The following is a 16,697-nucleotide window of genomic DNA, read 5'->3' as shown; positions in this document are numbered from 1 at the left end:
ATACCAAAAAATATTTGGCAGGACATGCAGCTTCATTTTTCAAACAACGGCACAATACTTTCCTTCGGTACCAAATTCTGAACAAGAAAAAAATTGAAAGCCGAACTAATTGAACAGTTCTTTTTTTCTCCTCTCATATCATATAATAATACGGTATAATGTCAAAGATTTGTGTGATTCAAAATTAGCAAAAATATTTACGCTAAAATTAAGTTTTGGGTGAAATAACTATCAGTGGAGTCTTTGCAAACTGGACATTTGAGTATACCTAATCTCTCCGATATTATGATTAGTTCACTATAGTTTAAGACATCATCCAGAGAAGTCAAGTTTGTCCGGAGAAGTAGGAGATTTTACCCCGCAACATTAAAAAGAGAGCAACAGCACTTTGCCCAGTTTCAAGTAACTCCGGGTTGCTAGAAATCTTTAAGTAAGATCACAAACGTTCAGATTTGTTTATTTCACCAACAATTAGCTGAATTGGTTTGACAGTTGTGTGACTGTCTGTTTTGAATAGTTAAATGATTGATATTTTAAGCTGCGTGTGTACTGTCGTTTACATCCCCCGTGTGGCATCCCCCAGTCTGGCATCCCCCGTGCGGAACTCAAATGCTTCTGATCAGAGCTGATTTAAGTCTCAATATTTTGGTATCCCCATCAATAGTTTCGTGCCACCCCAGTTGTTCTGATGAGATCTGAGCTGGATTATGCCCCATCAGCCTGAAAACTACTTCCACTTCAAAGCGTTTACTACCTTTTGCTGAACACAGTCAAAAATCGCTTGCATTAAGGGATTTTTTTCTTATAAAAGAGAAAACAACTAAAATTTTTTAACTTATTAAAGTTAAAAATTTTTTTAGTTGTTTTCTCTTTTATAAGAAAAAATCCCTTATCGCAGCGTTGAGAATTGCCCACAAATGTTTTTCAATATTCCTCCTTTCAGGTAGTGATCATCAAACGAAAAACTAATTTTTTAAGGGTTTTTTCTATGGGATGGTCATCTCTTACAGATGGTCATACAATAATGGCTACTGTGAGTGTTTCCGTGATAATCAGTCATACTTATTTATTCATTCTGCATACTTTCCGTGATACTTATTCATTCATTCTGCAAAAATTTGAAGGAATTGCTAATAGCTCTATAAATATTACTGACGGGTTTATCCGCAGAAAAATTAATTAATTTTTTGGAACTTAAGATTTTTGTTGTGATATGCTATTTTTGAATTTTTCTTATATTCGGTAACGGTAATAACTCTTCAAATAAGCAGTAAAAAACTCTTATTTGGTTTTAAACTGAATTTTTTGAAATAAAATCCAGTTATTGCATTGTTTTTCACTTTACAAAAGCCATAAGCAATTGAACGGAAGGAACACCAGATCCCATAGATTCATAGAATCATCTGGATAGCAACTTTATTAAACCTGATAAATGTGAAAATTTTTTTCACAAGAAAATATTTTCCCACTAATTGATTTTGAGAAAACAGAAAGTTTCCTAAAATTGGGTCCTGGGTTAATGTAAAATTTGGGAATGAGAAAAATCGATGAGAGAAAATTTTTATAGCTTTTTATCTCTAAGGAAATATCTAAGAAAATTTTTTCTTTTGCACAAGAGTTCATTTTCGAGTTCGATCTATAAGTGGAAATCATGCCATTGTGTTTTGAGATAATTGAAGATTTTCGGCCGCAAAATTTTGTCGAGATTTTGAAAAATGAGGCAAAAAACAGTAATTTTAGCAATTTTGATTTTGCTTCCTCTAGTTTCCGGCTCGGCCTAAAAACTTTCAATCATCCCATTTTTAGTGTTAATTTATTTTGCAAACAATTACACTTTGATTAAACAACAATAATTCTTTTAGAAAACTGAGTAAAAAGAAATTCTCATAAATTTGGGGTTCCAGGGATTTTTTCGTGGTATGAGGAGGTTTTAGCTTCGTTTGCAAAAATTAAATGTCTATATTCTTTTTCGTGCGCAAGGAACAATTTTTTATTCCAGAAACACTTCTGACAAACAATCTTTCTAACTGGCAAAATAAGTTTTGTCCCCCGACCATTGGCTTTAGGATGTTGTGAAGAACTGTTTTATAATTTGCGCAAAACAAATGCGCGTTTCCAATTGGTATTTTTTTATGCAGTAACCACATGACATGACCACAGTAAATATGGTCACCCAATCTTGAAAGACAGCAAAAGAGTCTGCAGCATACAAACGACAACATGAGTTTCAATGACAAAAACAAGCTTTCATGTCAAAGCACGCATTTTGCTACTTTATTGAGCACCCCTTAAACGTGATTGAAAGTTTGCATGAAACTTATTTTTATCCAAATTAGTAAAAACTGAATTCAGAAGGAAGTTGAGCAAAATTACTAAAAACCTAAATCTTGTTTACTGATTAAAAGATCATACACCGACTAACGTTGGAGAAATTGCTCTCAAACAACAGGCGGGGGCAATTTAATCTAGGTGGAAGGTAGCTTAAAAATGCTTTATGGGTATAACAAAACATCAGACGGAACCGTGGTTTGAAACGCGGACGTCCAGAATAGCTACTTTACTACGTTCAGAACAACTGTACCACTAAGCTTCAATAGCGTTGATTCGTTATCGCTCACAATTGCTTTTATGATTGCAGCAGATTTTATTTCAGATAGAGATCAAGTTACATAGCTCAAAAATGCAAAAATTCAAGTATGAAAAAGTTGCTCAAAAAGTCGAAAATCTTTTAGAACAAAAGCGCAAAAATGGTCAAGGGTGCAAAAAAGCGCAAATTTTGCATAAAGTACACACATGTTTACAATTGTTGCTTTAAACATCTTTCGAGAGCAAATAGTTGCGTTTTTCAACAAAATAAGTCACCCAAACCGACCGTAAGATAAAAATGAGTATAAGCGTTCAAAATTTTCTGAAGTCGCAATAAAAGTGGTCGAAAAAATAAATCTATATTGGATAATGAAAGTCCAATGTTGTTGGAGAAGCAGTACAGTTGAATTATGATAACAAAATAATTACATCTGTCAATCGCTAAATTTACAATTTTACAATTAGACAAATCAATTTACACGAATGAAGGTACGATTGTCTTCATGAGAAACGAAGAGGATAAGTTTACCATACTCAAATTAAGCTTCATGTCAAAAAAAGTTAAGATTTACTGCTGTGATTTGATCTGATTGCACAATGTTATGTTATAAACTGCTCTGAATTTTTGCTCTGGGTTTTCCGCATTAAAGCCCCCGTATGAAATTAAAGCCACCCTTTATGGCCTATGAGCCGTATGAAATTATAACCCCCGCCCTCCAAATTATTGTTACTAAACAGTAACTATAATTTGGAGGGCGGGGGCTATACGTTATATGACCACTAAGTTGGGGATTTGGGAGCCTGTAATAGGAAAGGTCCCTGAGTTAAACTATAAATAAAAAGCACTCTTTTCCATCTACGCAAAAAGATACCCGAGCATTTGCATAAGGGATATGAGACATTAAATTTAAGATATTTTTTTAAGGATTAAGATTTTTCAAAAAATTTAATCCCAATTAAATCTGTTCAGAAGTTTCTCAATTTTTTTCAATCAGTTTCTCAGTGTAAACCCGATTTCTGGGGTTAGCAAAATTGATTTCACATAAACATCATATAGATTTTCTCCCACCCGTTTGCGATTTTGGAACGTTCTTAACATCTAAGATTCAGTTTCTTCCCGATCTTTTGATGAGTTTTGTTCAGTTTTTGACAATCCAAATCGGTGTCAGAATTACGTCATAATGATTGTATGAACATGAGCCGTGACATCTAAAATTTTAAAATTGAAGCAACATGAGTCACTGATTGATATAAAATCACTATCTTTCTACGTCAATCTATCAGATTCTTATTGGAACCAAACGTCTTTGTTTTATTTAGTTCTAAAAAATTTATTTTCAGTGACTGCTGTGTTCAAGTTTTAAGGCGATTATTTGACTTCTATTTCCTCAAAAACGTGAAAATATCTGTGTTCTCACACATATGGTTGAGTTTCATGTAACCCTCTCTTAAGTTTGTGACCTCTAATTGGTTCCATGATTTTTTGATATATTGTTTTTTATTATCTGGTTTGCTTCGAAATGCAAATTAAGTTCATTTCTGGGGCCACACAAATGCCGTAGAACGAACGCAGTCCCGTTTGATCCAATTTTAAGGTCGCGACATTTGCTAGAAATGATCTCTAATTGCTGTCATGAAATGTCTATGAATATCTTGTTTTTGTTTAGTCGTCCAGTTGGCATAACAGAGCGACTCCTCTATTGATCCAATGAATAGCAGATCGGTCAGTTGGGATTTCGGCCGAGAGGACGAAATTGGTGCTGTGTCCAGTTGTGGATAGCTCCCCCTTCCTCCGGCTCGTTTTGTACACTGGGCAACTATACGTGAGCTGGGCATCCTCGTTTGCGTCTTCATTCAATCGCGGAATTACCCAGATCTAAACAGATCAAAATTTGAATCATTAATTGCCCTAAATTTGTTCTTCAGACTATAGTAGACTCAGACCTGCAAAAATGTATGTTGAGCAAAATTATCAGATAAAATAATACAAAACTATAATAAAAATAAAATCAAAATCATTGCGAAATACTTAAGTGGACATAGCGATTATGGAACCTATATTGAATGTCGTTAGAAATGATGTTACGATTTGATTTGCTCTTATAATTTTCAAGGACACTTATTTATCTTGATACAAGGACATGTATAAATGTTGATCTTGACGGATGTTCAATACAAACTCTACAGTCGTTCAAATTGTCTGGAACATTTTCAACCTCAACTGATTTTTGTGAATTATTCTAGGTATAGTAATACTAAACTTTGTAGATAAGAATATGACTTAGATTCTTAATGCCATATCGTTTCCAAGAATCGTATATGACGCTTATCTGGGCTGAAATTGTCGACTTATCGCATGGTCGGGCTAACAAGGATCCAAAATTAATATAAACTTTATATTATGACTTCCCTGATAAAAAGCAGTTTAAGAACATCGCCCCAGAGTTACATACAATTAATGTATAATGTATAAATGTATAAATAGCATTACTATTAGTATATGTGTTATTCGTAGCACTTGTTCAAAATTATACTGTTCAACGTACCACTGGCATTCGGACGTATAATTCCTTGGGCATCGACTCCGTCAGTACCCACTTTTCATGGTCCCACGCAGCCCCCTCCAGATGCAGACCAGAAATGTACACACCACGTGACTGCAATCACATAACAAGTTTAAAAATAATTGATAAATTCATAGAAATATAATTTGGATTTCCGCACATGGAAATAACTCGGTGCGATGTTTTTCAAAATTTTCGGCAAGTTCCCACGATCGTCCCATTTTTTCCATCATTTCCACACAGGAAATAGAGGTGGGAAATTTTCTGGATATGTAATTTCTCAATTTTACCCGCATTGTTACATCTTTGGGGCTATTGGAACGGGGTGGGTGCTATTATTTCACTATAATAGCTACCGGTTATTAGGGGTCTCGATTTAATCCATTCGAAAGACGCGGTGACCCGAGTTGATTTTTGAGTTGATACAATTTCACAAATAGACTTACAGGTCTGGCCTCTATTTCGTTCTGTTGTCTCTGAATCACTTCATAGTTGAATCCCAGGTGGTCAATGGGGATACGATGTGCTCTGGCGTAATTCTGAAGTGCACCCGTGAAGAAGGACTGTGTGAAGAAGAATCCAGATAGCCAGAACACTTTGGGCTGGCCGTACTTGATCCAGGACTAAATAGACCAGATAAATTTAAATTATACTCCCAAAGATAATTTAAAACTTTTTTATAGCAGTTTTCTGGCGAAAAAACAATTTTAAGCAATTGTCATTTTGAAAGAATTTTTTAATAAAAAGGTTGAAATTGGAAGCTCGTGTTTTTTTCTTAAAGATGTGGAGAACCAGATGACTCAAAAATCAATTGTATTGTGGCGTAATCTGACGTTGTAAAATTAAAAATTACCTAATTTTTTCATACCTATAAAATCAACTTTGCGGGTCACAATGCAATACCCTTGAATAGAATCCAAAAACCATCGATGCTAACGTGGAAGAAGTCGATGCGCTGGACGAGGTCAATGATGTAGGATGCGAGTGGCTTAGTGGAGGGGTAGCTCTTTTCACTCCACATGATAGGGACCCTGCCTATCAACACACTGTTGTACACTTCCTCTATCACTGCACTCTGCACCACATACCCTGTTCATACACATTCATCTTTAATCAACTCTTTTACCTCGACCAAAACAGGTATGTGCCAGACGGACTTGGGTCGATGAAAGGTAAGGTCCAACCGAAGAGACCCAAGGTCAGCAATGAGCCAAATGGAAGAAAACTTTTACCACCTTGGGGCAGTATCGACAGACTTAAGGCCAGACTCTGAGCCACAGCAAAAAGACCCTAGATAAGGACTCTCGACCAGGAACAAGAGATCGGCTTAACCAGACCCAACCCTGGGCTAGAATAAAAAGACTAAAGCCGACCCTATTGCAGACTAAAATTATCTAGGTACTTCTAAGGGCCATACAAAATGACCTTGACCTAGATCTTTGGCTAGATGAAACAGACTCTACAGCTCCTGGTTCATACCAACGAGAGTGAAATGCTGTTTTAATTGCTCTATATCCACTTGGTCCCAATTTTCACGTTTCATTAAAAATTTTCAGCCATGGAATATAGCTCAACGAAACTTGAAATTGAGTTACTTATATCTTATAAAAAAAGCTTACATTCTGCAACTAGTATTGACAGAAGAATTTCATCATTTTGAGAATGTAATCCGCTTAAAACCTTATTAGCCGAATTTTATCAGTAATGACCAAATTCAAAGACTTAATTGTTCTTGTCAACATTTCTATGGGTAATTTCAAAACCACTAATTGTCTTCCTAACCCACCATTAGCATCGAGAGTGACTTTTCTGAAAATAATCTGCAATTAAGTTTTCTTTTGTTTCGGTAATTGGATACTATAACCGTGCAAAAGGGTGACGTGAAATGAGTTACTTTTAGAATGAAAACAAGTGACTTAAGGAGGGGAAAATGTTCGAGTCATTGTCTCGAAAAATGAGTACAGATGTGTCCAGTTTTGAAGCAAAATTAAACTGAAGTTGCTTAGTGTAACCAGTTTCCACGCGCATTTGCAACTCTCATCTTGAAATATGGTTCGTGCAAATATGTGACAAAAACAAGAACTACAAGTACTTAGTTTTGCTGACCTTTGCTGGCCTATTTGGTCTGGAAATGTGATAACCGATCAGATCAAACAGACCAAAAGTTGATTTTGGGGCAGAAAAGCACTCCAAAGTAACAGTTCAGATATTGACACAAAATTTTTGGGGTTGATCTCAACAACGTAACATTGATGCTTGCCACATTTTCTGTTGCCAATAAGACCATTTCATTTGTTCAACAATCATTTAAAACTCATGAATAAAAAAAGTAAAGAAAAACTTCATAAGTAAAATCAGATAAACCTTTTCTTTTTCAAGAAGTATATAACGAACAAGAACATAAACCTCAAATAAAGTGTAAGAAAATCCACATATACAATTTCGAAACCCTTGACAAAAAACGCCATTTGAGAAAATCAGTGAAAAGCTGAATAAGAAGTCAAATTGCATCACCTGAAGAGATTTTTCTAAAGAAACGGCATTCTCATTAAGGCATAAAAAGCAACGGCTTACGAATACTCACATTTCTCAACTTTTGCATGACTAAATATAAATACAAAAAAAAACAAAAATTCAAATGGGGATGGCCTTTGGTAGATAGCCACTTAGACCTTAGTGAGAAAGTGAGAAAGAAGAAAGTAATAAATTTTTACAATTAATAGGGTTCTATTAGAACTGCTTCCTGGAAAACTATTTTTCTATAATACTTTATCCCCCTTTTTAGTGTGAAAGCTCAAGCTGATCATTCCAATAAAAAATACACAAAAAATGAACAAAAAGAACAACATAAATAAAAAATTTGTTTCAGATCGGTTGAAAGCAATACCTATTACATCAGCCAAAGTTTAGTTTTTAAAATATTGTAAATCATGAACAACCATTGATGTAAGTGGGAGGAAGTCAAACTCTAAGAACCATACCATAATTCACACTATAGTATTAGAGCCACTGAATTAAGAGCGGATAATTAATCCGGCATATCCGCCGCATACTTTAGCGCGTTAACTACCACTACTTTTAGCACCCGCCGAACAAATTAACGCGCGCTTAGGCTAACAATATTTTAACATTTCAACCTTTAATTTCTAATTACTAAACGAGCCTCAAGCTTAGGCCTGGATTATCCAGGACCAAATTCAAACTGGAACTTGAACTAAATTTAAATAGGCGCCGATAATACTGCTTAACTTCCCTGCATTTTGAGTGACATTTGCAACGCAGGGAAATTACTAAGAGCAATGCAGGTGGATCAGGGGAAAAGCAATAGTTGCCCCCACAGAAACCTCCCTTTCATCTGGTTTTTTAATAAGCAGAAGGAAAGATATCAGGCGCCTACGCAAGGTTGAAACAGGCTCAAAAGGCTCCCGCTTTTTTATTATTTTTAAAGGAAAAAGCAATAATAATTTCATGAGATGAACAGAGTTAATTCTCTCAATTTCTCGGCCAAAAGGAAAATTAGGCAACCGTTTCACTATGGACGTGAACGTGGTTTTCCTACCCCTATCGGCCCAATGCTTCAACGAAATTATTGAGGAGAAGAAGCAGGAAGGGAATTATTATTGAACACACAGATAACCGCAGAAAACGGTTCTTTTTCCTTCAAAGAAATTTTTAACTAGAACATCTTCGAATATATACTGCTTAAACAGTACACAACTTATACAATTAACAACAATTATTTCAGTAAATTTTTCTAAGTTTTTTAAATCGATTTAACAATTCATCAACACACAAGAAGGTTGATAACAATGGTCATCCAGCTCATCCCGATAATACTACAACGCAACTGGTGATTAGTAACCTGTACTTTTATATTATTCTTTTGTAATTTAACTCTTTTAGCCCCCCGACTTAAAAGTGAGACTTATAGCACTCGACAGGTCTTAGGCATATATTCTTGCCTTCGATTTGTCTTTTATCAGACCAGACTACCCTGCATAAGACGGACTGCATATCTAGCGGTCTAGCAAGTTTTTTCTAACCAGTCTAGTTTGATAAAACCATTAACTCATGTCTCTTAAACAGTTTTGGTGAATTGCAAACTTAGAGACTATTGAGCTTTAAGGCTGTAAGAGAACTTAACGCCTCCGGGCTTTACCTGGGTTTCTACCGTTTCCGAGGACAAAAAGTCAAATGCGTCAGATGAAAAAAAAAACGATAAGAGAAAAGTTGTTAGTACAAAAAATCGCATAGAAAAAGACCAGCAGGACTAATACAATTGTTAAAAACAACTTCACTTGAGAATAATTGAAGACATTGAACATATGTATAAATGCAATGATGGATGTCCTGAGAGTTCACAATGTACATACCATGTACAGTTTTCTCCATCTCCTGCAGACTGTTTCTGATTATGAGAAGAAGTTGGTTGTACCTGGTCAGTTCCTGCAGCAGTACTGTGTTCATACTTTCATCGTACTGTACAGGGTACTTGAACTGAAACACAATTTGTGATTCAATTCATGTTGTTTACATCTACAATCTAGTTTTCATTTAATGTTCTTTCAAACATAAAGTGCGTTAAATTTTACTCAATCCACATCAATCGAGAGCTTTGTCAAGATTGTGGATGAAAAGATTGCAAGCAAACCCGTCAACAACGTTTTGGTGGCAAAACGTCGTCACGGCTTTTTTCGCAAGGTTTATGAACTGGTCAAGCACATGACAGGCAACTGCAGGAACTGGTGATTATGATGAATGCTTATTAAACCAAAAGATTTCCAACCAATTCGATATTATTGCTAATAATTTCATACAGTATTGTATGGAGCAAGTTAAATTCGTCAAAAAGGACGGAGCGTCACAAAGCAAAGACTTGCCAACTTTGCGTCCCAGAAGGTATTTCCTCTGCAATCCAACCTTCTCGAACACTATCTAAAATCTTTAAGTATTTAACACTAATAACCACATTGGTGATCTGAGATAAAATTACTTTAAAAAGTATCAATTAGTGCCTTTTTACGAAGAATATGTAAAATTTCATAGCCTTTCAATGTTCTTTTCACGATTTTTTCACTTATATATTTTTTAATTAAATCAGCGAGGATGGAGAAGTTTTGCTTGGGACTTGACGAAGATGACGCAGAAAGAGAAAATGAACTGAAATAAATTAAGTGAACGGGACTTTCAAAACACAGTTGATTGATTATAAAGTTGAACCCGAACCATGATAGTTATTAACCAAGTAATTTGCTTTGTTATAACTAGAACTATGAGAGTGAGTTTTTCTCATATTCCACCGGGTGGTCGTTGCAGAAGATAGACTTTTGACAGATTTGTTAACTCACCGCAATCTCTTCCACTTTGAAGGGGGTCGGCAATTTTCCCAGAATGTCTTTGGTCAGCTCCAAGGCCATGTCTGTGCTTCCGATAGCACTAACGCTTCCCTAAGCAAAAAATTCATTCTACCGCTTGATTAATAGTTTTTGAAAAAAAAACTTCTCTTAAAAATTGCGCATTGTTTTTATAATAGCATTTAGGTCATCCCTTTCCGTTGTGATCAAAATGTTTGTTTTCATCAGTAGGCGTGAACAAACTAATGCGTTTTTTGAATAGATGATATAATGGTTCCGCGTTAAAATGATCATACGCGGATTTGTATAAGCTCTTTTAATGACACGCAATTTGGAAGATCAAGGACTTCAAAGATACAAAGATGATGATTTTTTGTTAGTACACGCACACTCTCACGCAACGTTTTTTTACAGCAATCATATTGTAAAATAAATTATCAGATAGCACAACTATAAGATTACAATTCCCAATTTTGACACAATTAATACTCCAAAAATCAACAAACAAAACCAAACCCAAGCCCGCTTACCAAATTATAGAGCTAGGGTAAAAATTAAGACTTATTAACCATTGTTTTATGTAGAACTTTACCTGACCGTGGTAAAGTTTAGTTTCATATGCAATTTAGAGAATAATGTTGTGCAGGTAACTAATTTTTAAACTTAATAGTCATAATCAGATTACAAATTAGTTAGTTTACAACGTCGTGCAATTGAAAATATGACTGACCTTCAAATGCAACTTGTGAAATCATGGTTTAAATGCACTGAAACTGAATGCGGCTTTTAAATAATCCACTGAAAAGAATACAAACCCCTTTGCCCTGTTATAAAGATGAAAATGGTAAATAGGTACACTAGATTAAACTAACACGGACATTTTGGATACAAATCGTTATCATTTGTCTGTGTGAATATAAAAAACGATGATTGAATTGATATTAATCGACAGGCGTGTGGAGTTGATTTCGATCATAGCGAGCTTAAGCTTAATGAGAGGCAAAAGAGGCAAAACGCACTTGAGAAGTAGGTAAAAAAGAGGGCTCCAAAATTTCTCCACACAATTTCACAATTTCTGCCTCCTCTGTTTTTGAGTCAAAGCTGCGATAAATTCAAAGACAAACTGTTTTAAGAAATCAGTTTTGAGATAAGTGAGTTTAAGTTATATTTTAAGCATTTTAAGTTCTATTCTGGCCCTACTGTCGTGGTCTCGAGCACGAAAAACGAGAAATTTACTATTTTAATAATTGAATTCAAAAGGGCCTAAATGTACAAAATTTCACAGGTATTTATAATCCGTCTCAGTATGAAAATTTAAAGATCCGTCTAGATATAGATAAACTGATGTGTTAATTTACACCTTAGTTGTGAACAAGTTTTTCCCCTTGCCGTATATGGCAAGTACTAGTGCAGTTTTTGTACTTGACACATTGTTCTCCCTACCTGAGAACATGTCATTGCTATCTACTGGGAGGGTCGGAGAGTTGGTTACTGATTGAGTGTGGTGGTGGGAAGGTCGAATTTTTCTCACAAATTTATGGTTTATGTACATTGATAAACTTGTGGTATGAACAAATTTGAATCGACGATTCGGTTCAAATTAGAAGCCATTATTCAATTTCACTTCACCAAACATCAGGTAAGAAAGTTTTCTTTATATATCGAAGTTTTAACTTAAGTTGCTAAGTTCGCTACTTCTCGATATATCACATCCTCCCTCCTTTTTTAAGCAAATTTGTAGGAATAGCTTCTCCAAATCTTTGGCTGTTTTTTTATTTCCGCTTGAAGTTCTCGTGGCCACTGAAGGTTGTTCCCCTTCAACTACTGAGGTTTCTTCAGTGGAGTTGGGTGATGCCACGTCTATGTCGTCCCTACTGCTCTCAGACTGTGAGTCAGTAGATTCAGTCTTGATGTCGTCAGGTTCCAACCGTGCAATTTGGTTGTCACTAACATAAACTGTCTTGTTTGAATTCTCCGGCTGGATGAACGAAGTGTTCATTCCTTTACGGATAATGAAAGTAGCTGGAACCTTTGGTGAACTGTTCGTCGGTTTGAAGAGGACTTGTTCACACAGATCAAAATCAGTGACTACTGGAAGTCTTATTTTGCGTCCCATTAGCAGTTCTACAGGAGTTTTGCCCCGCGTCTTGGAAGTGTTCCGATGTGTCATTAAAGCCCGCTGTAGGAAAGCGCCAAATGACACATTCAGATTTGGACTCCAGGCTTGAATAGCCCGTTTCACTGTTTGGACCGCTCGTTCAGCAATCCCATTTGCTCTTGGATGGTAGATGGGAGATTCCATCTTTTTAATCCCAAGTGATTCACCTCATTGCTTTAGGTCACTGCTCACAAACTCAGGACCATTGTCTGATACTAATGTTCTTGGTATCCCAAATCTTGCAAAGATTTGACTCAAGTACAACTTCACTGTTTGTGAGGTTCTATTTCCCGCAGGGAAGGCTTATATCCAACCTGATCCCGCGTCTACTATCACTAAGATATTACCTTGATCCTTAACGTGGCCCCAGTCCATGTGGAGCCTTTCCCAAACTTCAGCTTCCGGCCAAGTAGAAACTGTTTTCCCCAGGCTAGGCCTGTTTTCTTGGCATTCCTTACATTTACTAACAAATCGAAGAACATCTTGACTGATGCCGGGCCACCAAGCCATCATTCAAACTGCTGTTTCAGTTGCATTGTTGTCTGGGTGAGAGCTTTGGCCATCACCATGGGTCTTAGTTTGGGTGGAATGAAAGGCACAACTCCTCGAAAAATGATTCCATTGTGAATGGTCAAGGCGTCTTTCTGTTGTTCAAAACCTTTCTCTGCTTCTGAGCACTGTTTCCAGATGCCGATTTTTATTCGTTTGATGACATCTTGAAAGAGTCGATTCGATCCCAGCTCAGTTTTGATGTCTGACTGTGTCATCAGGTCGGATTGGACGAAGTATATATTTTCAAGAGCAAAGCAGACTCGATCATTGTCATCGTCATCATCAAAGTCTAGTCTGCTCAGAGCATCAGCTTGGGGGATCTGTTCTCCGGGTGTATACTTCAATTCGAAGTCAAATCCCATCAGCGCTATCGCCCATATTGTAGTTCTTGCTGATGCTGTTTTCGGAATTTCTTCGTCTGGGGCGAAGAGATATTTGAGAGGTTTGTGGTCAGTCTGTAGAGTGAACCTTCTTCCGAGTAGGAATTGTTTCAATCTTGTTTCCACAAAGACGATTGCAAGTGCCTTCCGCTCAATATTGGAGTATTTTGTTCGGCTTGTGACAATTTTCTCGATACGTAGATCACAGGATGTCCTTCTTGTGAGAGTAACCCGCCTATAGCTTTCTCTGAGGTGTCTGTTGTCACGGTTGCTTCCTTCGTCAAGCTGTAAGGCTGTACAAGAGGGTTAGCACTTAACTCGTTTTTGATGTTTTCAAAATCATTTTGCTCTTCCTTGTCCCATCTGAATTCTTTTCGAATTTCGTTTAGGGGTAGCATTTTGGTTGCAAAATCCGGTATCATTCGACCATAAAAATTTGCTAAGCCGACAAAGGACTCGAGTTGTCTCATATTTGATGGTGGTTTTGCATTTTTGATTTTCTCAACATGTTTAGGATCGGGTGCTATTCCTTCTTTGGAAACAGAGTAACCAAGAAAACTTACGCTTGAAACTGGTTTTGAGTTGGATTTCTTCTCATTGATGGTGAAATTTTTTTCACGTAGCCGACTCTTGACTGCAACCATTCGTTTCTCGTATTGATCCTTTGTTGTTCCATATACCAGAACGTCGTCTTGAAATATGATCACACCCTTGATTCCTTTGAGAGTTGACTCAATGCAATTCTGGAAGATTGATGAAGACTTATTTAGGCCCTGAGGAAGCCTGCACATCTTGAACAATCCTTGCGATGTGTTGATTGTGCATATTTCTTTTGCATCCTCGTCCAGCTCAATTTGATAATATGCATCTGATAAGTCAATTTTTCCAAAGTAAGAGGCCCCATGGAGATTATGGTAAATGGTCTCCATGTCTGGGTTTGGATAGACCTTGTCCATAACTTTGCCATTGATGTGAACTTTGAGGTCCACGCATAGTCTCAGAGCTCCATTTTTCTTCCGCTGCCACACTACTGGTGATGCATTTGTGACCCCACCAGGTTGTACTGGCTCCAGGATGCCCTGTCGTACCATTGTCTCAAGCTTCTCTTTGACCCTGTCTTGGAGAGGTAGAGGTATCTTTCTGGCTTTGCAGAACATTGGCTGTGATCCCGGTATGAGTTTCACATGCGCTTTGTATCCTTTGACTGCAGGTAGGGTTTCATCACTCACTGCATTGATGCCTTCTTGGGGTAGTATGTCTCTCCCAAGTAGCCCAAATTTTTTTGTCGGATTGGACCACTGCTAGTTGTTGTTGCCTATACTTGCTTCCGTTCCACTCAACATCACATGTTAGTGATCCCAGAAGCGTCAGTTGATGACCATCATAGGCCTCAAGACGTCTGACCTTCCCATTTAACTGAGGTTTACCAAGCTCAGTCCAGATTAAGGATGATATCACGGTGCTATCAGCACCGGTATCAACTTGCATTTTTATTTTATGGTCTTTTACTGTAATGTACTCCCATGTCACCGACATGTTAAACACGTTTTCCCGTGTATAGTACATTCCCATCTCCATTTCGGATGATGTTTGACCAGGCAACTTACCCTCTTCCTCGCAGAAGTTGTTGTGCTGGTCAGACTTACCTGACTTAGACTGTTTTACTTCTGCACATTTTTGAAAAGTGCCCCACCTTTTCACAGGTGTTACATTTCTTGTTCAAGGCCGGACACGGTTTGCTGCTATGTGGCTTACCTCCACATCTATTACACAAGTTACCATTGCCTTTATTACCAGTGAACTTTTCACTAGGTTTTCTGAAGGTCTTTTTGAAGTTGTACCCACTTCTTCTTTTATTACAAATGGTCTATTACCTGTTGAGGAACTCTCAAAAGCCATTGCTTGACTTCTGAACTGTAAGCTTTCTATCATTTCAGACACAGACATCGTTGGCTTAGTTTTAATGCCGTCTAATAGTCTTAATTGGGCCTCAGGGTCTCTCAAACCTGAGATAAATTTTATTTTCACCAACTCTTCCTCAGGGTTGGTTATTGTTTTAAGTTTTTCGAAGTCACATTAACGTGCTTCTTCTCTGAGGCGCGCTAGAAAATCGTCATCAGATTCTCCAACGCCTTGGACAACGGACAGAAATTTAGCCATTTCTGCCGTTACTACTCTCTCCTTAGGTGAAATGTAGTTTTGAATAGCTAGTCTGATCTCTTTAAAAGGAGTGTCTAACAATTTTTTAGGGCTCAAAAGGCTCCTAAGTTTAGGAAGTGCGTCCTGGCCGCATATACTATGAAAGAGATTTGTTACCTGTAGGACCACTACCGTACCGTCGTTGTTGACTTTATCTTCTTTCTTCTCTGCGCGACATTTCGCCACAAAAGACATGATCCACGCAGTACAGGACTCAGCATTCTGCAGATCCAAGGTTTGTCGGTCGTTTGGTGGTCTGGACACCATTGTCGTGGTCTCGAGCACGAATAACAAGAATTTTATTATTTTAATAATTGAATTCAAAATGGCCTAAATGTACAAAATTTCACAGGTATTTATAATCCGTATCAGTATGAAAATTTACAGATCCGTCTAGATATAGATAAACTGATATGTGTTAATTTACACCTTAGCTGTGAACAAGTTTTTCCCCTTGCCGTATATGGCAAGTGCTAGTGCAGTTTTTTGCACTTAACACATTGTTCTCCCTACCTGAGAACATGTCATTGCTATCTACTGGGAGGGTCGGAGAGTTGGTTACTGATCGAGTTTGGTGGTGGGAAGGTCGAATCTATCTCACAAATTTATGGTTTATGTACATTGATAAACTTGTGGTATGAACAAATTTGAATCGACGATTCGGTTCAAATTAGAAGCCATTATTCAATTTCACTTCACCAAACATCAGGTAAGAAAGTTTTCTTTATATATCGAAGTTTTAACTTAAGTTGCTAAGTTCGCCACTTCTCGATATATTTTTGACGCAAAGAGAACAACCTTCACATTACTCAGAGTTTTGTCGTATGACATTTCTAAACCAAAAGAGCATTACTACATCTGTCAATAAGTATCAGCTGAACAGTTGGATTTTTAAAGATTTTCT

The 16,697-nt window shown here is 37.0% G+C and overlaps 1 protein-coding gene across 1 annotated transcript in view; it reads right to left on the bottom strand.

Moving 5' to 3' along the window:
- Nucleotides 1-3,351: 3,351 nt before the first annotated feature.
- Nucleotides 3,352-16,697, bottom strand: part of LOC142351710 (dynein axonemal heavy chain 3-like) — a 282,726-nt gene continuing 269,380 nt past the window's right edge. Inside the window, exons 81-86 of the mRNA XM_075403853.1 lie at nt 10,499-10,597; nt 9,524-9,647; nt 6,088-6,239; nt 5,597-5,773; nt 5,133-5,243; nt 3,352-4,462 (exon numbers count right to left, since the gene is read on the bottom strand). Coding sequence (XP_075259968.1) covers nt 4,250-4,462; nt 5,133-5,243; nt 5,597-5,773; nt 6,088-6,239; nt 9,524-9,647; nt 10,499-10,597 — 876 coding nt within the window. The 3' untranslated portion in view covers nt 3,352-4,249. The remainder of the gene's footprint in view (nt 4,463-5,132; nt 5,244-5,596; nt 5,774-6,087; nt 6,240-9,523; nt 9,648-10,498; nt 10,598-16,697) is intronic.

This window comes from Convolutriloba macropyga, chromosome 13, assembly GCF_964194025.1.
Source record: "Convolutriloba macropyga chromosome 13, txConMacr16.3, whole genome shotgun sequence".
Lineage (NCBI taxonomy): Eukaryota > Metazoa > Xenacoelomorpha > Acoela > Convolutidae > Convolutriloba > Convolutriloba macropyga.
The sequence above is the reverse complement of the archived record's forward strand: the minus strand, read 5'-3'. Positions and strand labels throughout refer to the sequence as shown.